Source organism: Fulmarus glacialis, unplaced genomic scaffold, assembly GCF_000690835.1.
Source record: "Fulmarus glacialis isolate BGI_N327 unplaced genomic scaffold, ASM69083v1 scaffold30952, whole genome shotgun sequence".
NCBI classification, from domain to species: domain Eukaryota; kingdom Metazoa; phylum Chordata; class Aves; order Procellariiformes; family Procellariidae; genus Fulmarus; species Fulmarus glacialis.
In genome coordinates, this window is record NW_009199028.1 from 31,980 (window position 1) to 44,244 (window position 12,265).

General features: G+C 34.7%; 1 protein-coding gene across 1 annotated transcript in view; it reads right to left on the bottom strand.

Annotated features, from left to right (window-relative positions):
- Window positions 1–1,738: 1,738 nt before the first annotated feature.
- Window positions 1,739–12,265, bottom strand: part of LOC104073378 (glycine receptor subunit alpha-3) — a 69,911-nt gene continuing 59,384 nt past the window's right edge. The window contains exons 7-8 of the mRNA XM_009573107.1: window positions 11,118–11,270; window positions 1,739–2,008 (exon numbers count right to left, since the gene is read on the bottom strand). Coding sequence (XP_009571402.1) covers window positions 1,739–2,008; window positions 11,118–11,270 — 423 coding nt within the window. The remainder of the gene's footprint in view (window positions 2,009–11,117; window positions 11,271–12,265) is intronic.

Here is a 12,265-nt window from a genome sequence, read left to right on the forward strand (position 1 = left end):
TGAATTGAATTCTTTTCAGATGATAAATGAAGCAAAACTATAAAAAACTAATACTGTTTTAAAATAAAGGAAGATTATACAGCTTCTTTCTGACACAGCTGAACAAAATCTGAGAGCTACTATTTTAGAATCTCTCAAACTAATCCTTGGAGGGAAACAACAACTAACCCAACCAAACCCATGGTTGCTATGTTATAATCCTTAGTGCAGAGTTACATTGCTTCTGTTACTTCATATGCACCATGCCTTTGGCAGTGCACCAGCTGTATTTTGCTTTTGTATACACATTCTGAGCAACAACAAACCAAAAATTTAAAATATGTCCAAAATAAAAATACTTTGCAATGAGAAACAGCCTCTGCTACTGGACTTAAAGCATCTAGTAATTCTAAATGTCAGATTTCTATATCTTAGCATGTTTTTGTTTTTCAGTAGACAAGATTGGCAAAAGTAAACACTCTTGCCTACAAGCTATGCCGTAAATGTGATCTATTGTGTTATAATTCAAAGAAGCAACTAATATGACTTATTTAATCCTGAACAGGGAAGATTTCTCTCTTTTAATAGTTATTCTCCTATTTATTAATGTGAAGTACAATAAATGTAAAGGACCACCCAGATCCTTTTTCACGTTTTAAAAGAGCGGCATGTTTTTCCAAAGTTGTGAAGTATTTCTTAACTAGTATATAAGTCATATCAATATACTTCAAAGAATGAGACATAAAACTTGATATATTCATAAATTAAACTTTCTGTATATATGCAACATGTAGGAGATAAATGTGCATAAACACAGCTGTACTTGTCCTCCAAATGTTTTGGCGAAGCAGTTGACTATTCGCTTTTAGTTTTGGTCCAAGGTCTCTTTGCATTGAATGAAAATAAAGCATTGCAAAATTTGATGTAGTTTGTCTATCTCAAAAGCTGTATGAGTTTTATCAATTGAGAAAAAAAACCCTTCGAAAATATAAAAAGGGTTAAAAAATATTATAAATTTCAATTGTCAAAGTGTGGGTAATTGAAAGAAAAAAATCCTTTGCAGGAATTAATACTTTACAAATTTTAATATATTTCCCATGTGATATGCAGACTATTAGGCTGTAGTTGTCCGTAGTTGTTGTGTTGTCTGAGATTATTTCAACATACACCATCCAGGGGAATGGTAATATGAAGTACATTGAATAAATTATATAATTTAAATGTGTCAGTTGTGCTCATTGCAAAACCACAGGTACTGTCCTTAAGACAAGAAAAAGTCCTTAAAACTGTAATCTCAAATTAGTAATTTGTCATTATATTGTAAAATTGAAATAAAGGTTACAAATACTAATCTATTCTGTAATACTGTGGGATTTACCTAGAGTATTCTGGATTCAATTTTTTAATTAAAAATACACCAGAATTAAAAAAATTTAAGGAACATCAAAGAGTACTGTACAATTATACCACTATGTAACAGTATGTATAAATACTTGGCAGTAAAGCTTCAGTAGAGAGTGATTTGCAATAAAGAAATTAATATTTAGTTTGACACGGAAAGTTTGCAATAGCAGATTATCTCCTCTGGGTGTCATTCTTCCATTCCACTGTCACTGGGCATTGCAGGCCATGCAGGATCTTTTTTTTCCCCCTCAATGCTTTTAACTCTCCCAATCACTCCTCCTATGCGCATTTCTAACAGAAAGCCTCCTGTTGAACATGGCAGCTACATCTGTATGTACCGCAAGCCTTAATCTTGTTATTGGTGAATGTCCTCATGCCTGATGATTTTGTAAATTACCCAGTAAAAAATATTGAAAATCAGAAAGGCTAATGGGAAACAAGCTCTGGATATTGTGTCTATCTTCTTGGCCCGGTCAATGAATACCTTTCTCATCTCATCAGGGCTTTTTGGTGCAGCTTGAACAGGATTATTTGGCCCCTTTTGTGTCACTCCATCTTTTGCTTGCAGACATGGGCCCATTCCATATGCTGTAAAACTAAACTGACTTCCCCTTACATCATCATCCTGTTGAAAAAAAAAAAAAGAAAGAAAAAAAGCAAGAAATCTTTTTATGCACAGAAATCTTACCAGCTGCTAAATAGCAAGTATTGCACCGTTACCTCAGCGACTTCTTGAATCCACAGTTTATCTTAACTGGTTGAAATTTCAGCCCTATCAATGTCTGTCAAAAATATTGCAGCAGCTTTAACAAGCACAGAATTTTCCTATTTGTTTATAGATTCTGTAATCTATTTAGAGAAAAGAGAAAGCTTAATAAAGTAGTGTTAATCAGGCACACAACTTCTGATTTGGTTTGATTTTCCTCATTTACAGTAAATATCCGCGGTTTTCACCTGGGCAAACTTCACACTGGTCTTTTAGACAACAGCCATTTACTTTGTACATTGCTTAACAAAACGGGATCCTGGCCTCTAGAGATACTCATCATACAAGCGCTAATAATGTTCACGTTAATTATATTAGAGAGAATTCTGCCTATTTGGTCATTGCATGTTTAGTTAATCTTATCTGTATGCCTTATTTCTCTGTTCCCTGTGAATACATCAGATAAAGAGAATAGTATGTAAAGTGTCTTAGTTTAAAATAAAGTGAATGAAAGCTAAAGGCTAGATTTTTCTTCTGACTCATTCTTCTGTCAATTCAGGGGATAACTGGCAAAGACATTCTGAATTCAGGGGGCTATAAGAGAAGGTGGGTTTTAATTACATGGCAAAGAAACAAAAGTAGGTGATCTGAAGATATACATATTTTCATAGCATGCATTTCAAGAATGTGGCTTCTGTCTGGAGACATATTTTGTACTTCTCTTTTCCTGGTTAAAGGTTTTCTTAAGTAATAAAGGAGGTACAAATGCAGGCAAATGAATGATACAGACTGTGAAGCCAGGGCCAATTTGGTTCTGAAATATATTCCAGTGTATTCCTTCACGATGCATGCTACTCAAGGATAGTCACGTGATTTTGATGGCATTCACAATTCTTTTAACACTGATTTTAAATTCAGGATTTCTTATTTTTCATGTCTAATTTAACCTAAGTGTTTTAGGATGCTAGACTTTTATGAAGTATGACAAAGTATTATGTATATGTTATTTTTAAGTAAATATTTTGGAAAGTAATTTCCATAAGTATTAAAAAAGTAATTAAACAGCAGTCAATTTTCCTTTTGTAAGAGAATTTTTGATATTTTGAAGCTCTTCCTAGCTTAAATTAAAATAAAAGAGTAAAAAAAATTGTTTACCAAAACAAGTCAAATAATTAGTGTTTCAGTTCAGTAATTCTGAAGCATTTTTATTTTATTTAAACCTCTTACTTTATACAATTGTAATTTCTCAATGAACACAGTTTAAATCCAAACTTCCAAATTTTTCATTTTGAAATGCACGTGACATTTGGAAAATCTGATAATGTTTTGGAATGGAGATTTAATTCTAAACATATTTAAAGTTTTGATTAAGTAGTACTTGTTAGCAGAACCATTGTTAATTACTTTGTTTAAAAAAATTCCAATGATATTTATTATCAATATTAACTGAATAAGTTATCTACAAAAGAATGCAGATCAATTACTAAGTTTGAAGCGAACTATCTGGCAATCAGCACGAGCATCCAGCAGAGCTGTAGTTATCACCCAACTTTTTCGTATATGTAAATTGAATAAACTTATAAACTAATATAGTTCATTGAAACTACTATACTTCAAATCTGTGTTGGAATTCTCCTATAAAAACAAAAAATAAAGAAAAATTAACATGAAAGAAAAGGAGGAGGAAAAATCACTGACTGACTTCAATATGGAAATGAATAACAGAAATACAAAATGGTAGGATCATTATTTGATGACGTGATAAAACAAAGATCTAATTACTACAATAATGTTCCTCTCCTGTCAGAAAAGAATAGGAAATGACATCTTTATAGTAGTTGTATTCCAGAAGAGTTGTAGTGTTGTGTTACAAATACATAGACTGTGAAAATTTACACTTAACTTGCCATTTAAATACCTTTATATATACAATTCAGGGTTTAAATCTTTTCACGCTTCTCCAGAAAATAATGCTTATGATTGCACAGGCTCAAAAAGATAATATAATTCTTCTGAGTAGCAGCTTTCAGTTGGGTATGTTTCCAAGATGAGGCATTATACATTAAGAGTTTACTGTCTCCGTTCTATGCTTACCTGAATTAAGTGATCCCCTAGAATGGTTTTAAAGGCCAGGTCTCTGCTTATTTTTTTTGCTTGCAGACATCCTGAATTTAGTCTGCAAGCAGGTTGCTTAGAAATGCTCTCTGTTGTTGAGGAAGTGATGTGAAGGTCCTTCTAGGAATCTAGCATTTCTGCCAGTGTCTGTTGGATGGTGTCTCCATGAGGGCAGGCAGGATGGTTGGAGCCTGCCAAGTCAGACCAAAGTACTAGGGCTAATGGATATGCAGGAAAGGACACCTTCTGGAGCATTGTAACATGCCAGGTACCACCATACCTTTTTTTCCTAGGGTACCAGCTGGAATATCCAAAATGTGGTTCTGCAAGTTTTTTGGTAGGTTCATAATGCAGAAAAATCCTTAATTTAGCCTCAGATTCATATCTGAGGGTGCTTGTGCACAGCAGGAAAGATGTGGTTACTGTTATTATTGATATTAACTTTTGAGTGCTTTTTTGAAGGCATTTTTATAAAATGCCAGTGACACCCCATTTGTTTTTATCAATTGACTTGGCTACAGTCCCTCTTTTTAACTAGAAATATTTCTCATAATGCACGTGTCCGAGTCCACAGCTGTTGAAGTCATCTAATGAAAGTACCCTGTATGTCCCAGTTAAGAATCTGGACAGTGAATCTTCCTGTAAAAGTCCTGCATTTTGGTTGAATTTTTTTTTTTTAAATGTAATAAGGAAGCTTTTCGTTTTGGCCTTTTGTGTATTTTCTTAGTGCATTATCACTAAAGAAAAGAAAATGAATGGTTTCTTACTGATTTTTGATAAACCTTTTAAAATCTTATTATGAATTAACTTTAATAAAGATTCGATATGAATATGCTTTTCACACAACAGCTTTGGAATTAACAATATTCTGCATACAGCTACATACAAATATTTTTATCATCTCTATTAAAATTACTGTAACTAAAGAATGGAAATAAATTTAAAAAACAATTTTTATTTAGAAATTTAGAATTCTTTGGATGCCTGAAGGAAATAATTTCAATTAGTTTATTTTTGTATCAGCGTTGTTCTACAAAATACTTAGCTATGAAGTATTAGAAAGCTGTCAGTTTCTGTGGCCCTGTGACTACACTGTTTTCTGTCCATATATTTAATAATACATTTCTCTGGAGGAGTAATATGCATAAGGGCTGAAAATACCTCTATAGCCTTTTGACTGTAGGTTGTGGTACAGCTTGAAGACTTATTTGAAGCCTTGGCTTTGGTTATTTGAACACTGTATTTTTACTGTTCATTTTTGAGAAGAAAAGTGTTATTGAATTGTTTTGCACTACGAACAGCTTGGTTTTAAATGCTGATCTGGTAGCAACTGATTTCTCCTTGAACTGATGTCACTGTTCCTTTGAAGTTGCAAAAAGTAAAATTTGAATAATATGTTTTAATCCAGATTTAAACAGATCAAAATGGATTATGAAATTAACAAGACAGGTACTGTTATCAACATTTCACGTCATCACATACAGGTAGCAATGAAGGTATATGGAGTTCACATGGGAAGACAGCATTTCAGACAAAAGGACAGGGCCTCTGTTAATGATTGGATATCACATTATGACAAATGGGACATCTTCTTCATAGTTTACCCTTAAATTTGTACTGTAGATTTGAGGCAAAGTCCCGTCTATAGGTCCTGTACATCTCAAGCCATTGCTATGCTGCAATGTTTCACTGATTTCATTTCCATCAAGAACTCCCTCAAAATACTTTCATCAAAATGGATGGGTTGACCAAAAAGAAAACAAAAGAAAAGAGGCGTGATTACCATTAAAGACAATCTAGTTTGCATGTCTATTTTCCTCACTAAAGATACAGTGATCTTTAGATTTTTGAAAATAGAATTAAAAGATTGACTATTCCTGAAAACTAAATATTTTAAAAGCTAATCTAAAATCAAAGTGTTATTCAGTATATGTACACAGTTAGTGTTTTTCCCCGTACAGTGTAAATGCAACTAAGAAAAAGCACTGATCATAGGTATGTTTCAGTAGCCCTGTATGACTTTTAATTCAGCCATTTTTTTCTTTTTGTCTTTCAAGACTGAAAGAAGTGTAACTGTAAATGAATAATTAATATTCATTCATTCTGAAGAAATGTTTCCATCACATTAGTAATATAATATTTGTGAAATAGTTGTGTTCATTGGCCAAATTTATTTGTCTGACAGAGATAAAGCACTATGGATCATATACTGACTACCAAATGAAGTCGCAAATTGGGAACCGAAATTCCGCTGTTCTAAGGATTCATTATGCCATTTGTGTAATCATAAAGAAATATGACCCTTTTTGAAAAATCTTCTATACCTATTGTGATGTCTATTGGCAAACAACGTGTAGGTTGCATATTATGTTGCAATAACAGTTTTTATTTTTAAATGTATGTATAACGCAATCCCAGACACTTCAAATTTTTTGTTAATTCTATACAAATTGGATTGGGCCTTTGAAAAGAAATTTGCCTTTCGGTTATTTGGAATCATCGAGTGAGGTCCATACTTACAACCATAAAAATGGTAGCCAGAGGGTGCAGTTATACCTAAGCCTTTGATGCTGCTGTTACTGTTGTCTGGGAAGGGAGGCTGCAAATGTGCTAGGTGGTGTAAGAAAGAGGCAGTGACTGTAGGTGGAAAAAGCATAAGGAATATGGCAAGGATAGATGAGCTTTGAATGCCAAAATGTCTTGATACAGCTCTGTACATAATTACATTTTGTATAACTGTATAAATTTCCATAAATCTCAGCAGCTCTTATTTTGTTTGCTACACTCATTTACTGCAGAGGTTTTATCCGAGTTCGAGCATATGCTTTTTAAGAGAGAGATTTCAATTCTCCTGTGTTTTTGATCAGCATTGAGAAGGAATAACCCATAGTTTTGATCAAATTTACAAAAGACTCCAACCTGGGAAACACTGCAAATTTGTTTGAGGATATGTTTAGAGTTAAATTGAATTCAGTGATTTGGACAAAGAGTCTGAAAAATACGGGAGGAGAGTCGGTAGGTGTAACTACAAGGTACTACCTTTAGCCAGGAATAATCAACTTCACAAACATAAGATGGAAAGTGAATGGCTCTGCAGTAGTTCTGGAAAAAGACTTAGGAGTTATGGAAGGTCACAATCTTGATATGGGTCATTACCATGTTGTTGTTAAAAAGGCAAATGGCAAAGTGGTTTGGATAAACAAGTGTATGAGTTGCATGATGTGATCCTTTGGCTGCTCTCAACAGTTACTGGCTAGGCTTCATGTTGCAAACACAGTTTTGAGGAATTACATGGACATATTAGGAGAATTTCCAGGGAAGGAGAATGAGCGAAAAAAAGACTGTACCAATTGGGAATATTTAAAGAAAAGAAGACTGAATGGAAATGTGCAAATGGCTACATAAAGGAATGAAGTAGTCTGTTCTCTGTGCCTCTTCTAAACAAGCCATGAGAGGCCAAAAAAGGCATGAGTAAAAAACTTTCTGAACCATTGCAATAGATTGCAGGGGAGCTGGTGGAATTTTTATGACTGGGACGAATTAGGTATAACTGATCCTGACTTAGGTCAGGAAAATGGATTCACTGACCTCCCAAGGGCATTCCAGCACTGAAATTCAATCATCTGACTGTTGCTAGGGTTACTTGGTAAAAGTAAATATTTCTTGAAACAAGCATGTCTTTTTAATTACAAAGAAAATAGACTTTGGAAATTCTTCAGCTGCCCTACTGCAATTAGATATTATTTATGTATGTTCTCTTCTGTCAACATATACCTGAAATGAAACATTTCCAAAACCATCTATTTTTGGAGTGTTGCAACACAGTCAAATCACTAGGAATTTTGCTGTACCCTTGCAGATAAAATGCCAGTGCCAAAAAATTCTGTATTCATCAGTTGGAATTCACCTGGTAGAAAAACCTAATCTTAGTAAAATGTCCCAAGATTATAAGCATATGGGATGAAAAAGTCTAATAAGTTATCCTAACTGCTCTATTTCTCTAGTCCATTTGGACGTAAATACTGAATAGAATAGCAGTTTTCACTTTAAAAAGAAAGAGGATTTAATGTTCAAGGAAACCCCTGAAGTTTATTTTAAATGCAGCCTTCTAACGTAACTTCTTTTCCTGTCTTTTGACTTTGTGGTCAAATGAACCTTTCTTTACACACGGTAGTTTTAAAAGTCAATACAATCTAATTCCTGAGAGCCAGTGGCTTGTTTGACCTCATCCAAAGGGATAACAAACACATACAAAACTTTATAATCATCAGCTATAGTAACTGACTTTGAAAAAGACAAAAGAGGAAGGAAACACGAGTTAATTTGACTTATGATCCTAGGGCCTGCATTTCATATTAGAAATTGTGATGAATAAATAATAACATTTGTGGTAAGGAAGGCTAGTTATTAACTGCTTTCTTTAATCCATGAGGCATCATTTATTATCTGTATACCAGAGGGTTTAGGATGCGATCCAAATTTTTTGAAGAGATAAAATCTCCATGCTTGTAACGTTTCAAGTTCTAGTATACTTGTTGGGCAAGGAATGGTTTAATAAAACATTGAGAAAAAGAGAAGCAATTACCTGAGCTGTCTCTAGAGCTTGAGAATGTGTATTCTCAAAGGTTAACTCTGACGAGGAGCTCTAGCTCTACATAGAATTGGAGTCAGTCAAGAAACGTTCAGCTAGATTAATCTTTTCAGAAAAATGTCTATTTGTCAAAATCATAACCTTGTATGGGAACACATTTACCTTTTCTGGTAAATTTAGGCTGAGAAATGTCTCATGATGAAACATACAGATACAGAGAGGAAGGGAAAGCCATATACTCCCAAATATAGTTAGTACCCTCACCTGGGTATGTTACGAAGAAAAGCATTGAAGTGCATGCCTTCATCCTTCGGAATCTAAAGGGAGTACTTGGTACTTTAATATAGACCCTGCAGTCTCTAATTCTAAACCTCTAATTTTATGAGAACCTAGCAAACAACCTACCTGAAGCTAGAAGATTGTCTAATGAAGTGTAAAATTAGAATAAGGACTTCTAAGTGTCAATTCAAAAATACCATAATGTCAAGCACTGGTCCAGTAAAACACTTAAGTCAATGAGACTATTAATGTGCATACTTTTTTGTTAAGTTGTCTTCTCTTAGAAGTGCTTTGTATATTGTGAATCCTTCCTCACATACCTCTGAACTGAAATTTGATTGATTGTGATTGCTGAAGAAGTGTCTTTGGTGAGCTTGAAGTCTTGCTAAGAGGGGGCTGGAAGGAGATTTGGTTTGATTCTGGGGAAGGAAGGTAATATTACCTGTCAGTTTCTAACCCTGTGGTTATAATACTTGATCTGTATTTAAGGAAGTGAAAAGACGTCACTAAAGTTGAATATGGTGAATTTGCCTGAGATGCAGAAGACACTATAATACATGGTGAGAAGAAGAGAGGACTGAAAGTATAGTCACATAATATATCACTCACCACAGCTGTTTGTATTTGATATATGACACATTTGTTGTGGCTCACCTGCCCCCTGTCTGGTAATTCGTCTCTGCGCATCCCATTCCCCCCATTCCAAACCTTTAAGCAGCTTTCAGAGAGCTGCCATATTTCAAAAACAAACACCCTGTCACAAAAATGCTGCTTTCCTCCTGTGTATCTCAGAAAGCATTTTTTCTGCTACTGTCAGCGAAAAGAAAAAAAGCACATTTTTCACAGGGACAAATGTTGAAAGCAGGTACATGCAGTCTGAATCATCCTCTAGGCTATAGTACATGAGTTTCTCTCTGCACCTGAAAAAGTCTAGAACTTGACACATGGTAACAGGCAAAGGTACGAAAACGTCATTTTCATTTGACTGTCCAGCCTGCATTTTAACATGGAGTCTTGCTAGCAGAGACTGCTTACGTAGGCTTTATAGCATTACAGGTTTTCAATATCTTCTAAGTAAACGGGAAACAACCTGTAAAATGTCTTCTCCTTGTGATGTAAGCAGTAAATTGAGGTAAGTCTTCAAGAATGAAAGATGGCTGAACTGAGTCATCTTGCTACGGTCAGACTTCCATCCACAGTAGTATTCTAGATAGTGACTGAAAGCCAGTGGAAAGGCTCTGCATGACATCAGTGGTGGGTACTCATTTAATGAGTAGGTTGGAGAAATATTTACTCTTTGAAAAATCAGAAGTAGGAGTTACATATTGTTGTAAGAAATTTTGCTGATTGCTAGATTTAACTGCGGACTTCAGAATTCAAACCTGTAGCCTTAGCTGTTTGACTTTGCACATTGGTAGTGACTTATTTTGCTGGTAGTCTAGATAACTTCAGCTATAAAATAAATATTAATATCCATTACTGTATTAAAGTTTCTTACTAGTTGTATGAATAATTTACCCTAAATTAACATGACAGAAGGAAAAAACAAAAAACTTCTCAGCCTTTTAAAGTAAGATGTTTGTTCTTCCACCAAAAATATTGATTGAATAAGTATTTTTTGTATTAAAAAATATTTATATGAAACATAGCTGTTAAGGCTTTGAACTGAATACTAGAATGAAATTAAGAAACATTATTTGTTGAATCTCAATGTAGTACAAACTGCTGCATGTACCAGTAACATTCATCCACTGAAGTATAATCTGACTCTTCTAAGAAACACAGTGAAATTCATGCTTGTGCAGATGGCTCCCACATGGCCCATGCCTCATTTAAATCCCTCTTAATCCCTCTTTCAAGAATTCAAGTTGGATTTATGCAGTGCATAGTCCTTGTAGTGACCCTCTGCCTATAGTGAATTTAATTCTGTGCTGCCATTTTTTTTATATTGCCACTTTAAGCTGCAGTATGTTTACCAAATTAAATCTATATCCTGGCATAAATAAATCACAGACTCTGTTTCAAAGTTGTGAATACTGTTACTTTTACCTTGTTCTTCTTCCTCTTGCGGCGGAATCGCAGAAGTTCTTTATGCTGCCTTGACACAAAGTTCACAGCTGCATACTCCAAAAGTGCAGAAAATACAAAAAGCAGACACACAGCCATCCAGATGTCAATTGCTTTGACATATGACACCTACAGAGAGAATAGAGCAGAAGACTGAATACGTTAAAACCACAGATGTGAAGTTTAGTATTTCATGTCAGAAGGAAATGCATTAGCATCTCCACATCCCAACACTACTTTTATCAAACAAAACTTAACATGAAAGCTAGATAATAAGAGGGACAACAATTCAATCTATAAAGGTTAAATATTATTTAAAAAAAGTAGTCTTTCACAAAATGTGTTTACTGTTTACATCATTAACAGTTCCTCATAGTATACCATGTATTTTACCACAAACCAAATAATCCACAACAAGCACATGCTCTTCCTCCATTTGTGCCACTAAGATCTGGGAATGATACTAAGGAACCAGAAGATAGCTTATAGTGGGACCAGTGGGAATTCCTGTATTATAATGGATCTGATTTAAAGTTCCTGGAATAGAAATTAGGTAGAAGAAGGGAGATAGATGGAGAACTCTGATATGTTCATTCTCTGATAACGTAGGCACGGCAAATCAAAGATATAGGTTCAAATCAGTCCTGTAATAATTTTGACACAGTGGAAGTACTGAAAATCAATTACAGAATAGGTGAACTCATTGCAATCCTTTATTGCCAAGCTCAGCTGCAGGGTATAATCTGAACTAGAAAAGTAGGGCCTGTTCCCTCTCTGTGTGCAGATTTACAAGAGCTTTGTCATGTAAGCCAACATAGCTAGCTTCAGGCCTCAGAAATGTGACAAAAACATCTGTAGCTCTCTTTGGTAACCTCTTACATTCTTGCTCTTCTGAGTTTTTATAGCATTCCATTTTCTTATCTGTTGATGCATTTGGATCCATATACTTGAGGTACAAAGCACACTCATCTCTGTTAAGGGTATCTATTTACTCACCTCTGTTAAGGGTATCTATTTTACTTAGAAAAAAATTTAATTAGCCAACTGTTGTCGTTTAACCTGGCAGGCAGCCAAATACCACGCAGCCGCTCACTCACTCCCCCCCACCCCCCCCCCCCCCCCCC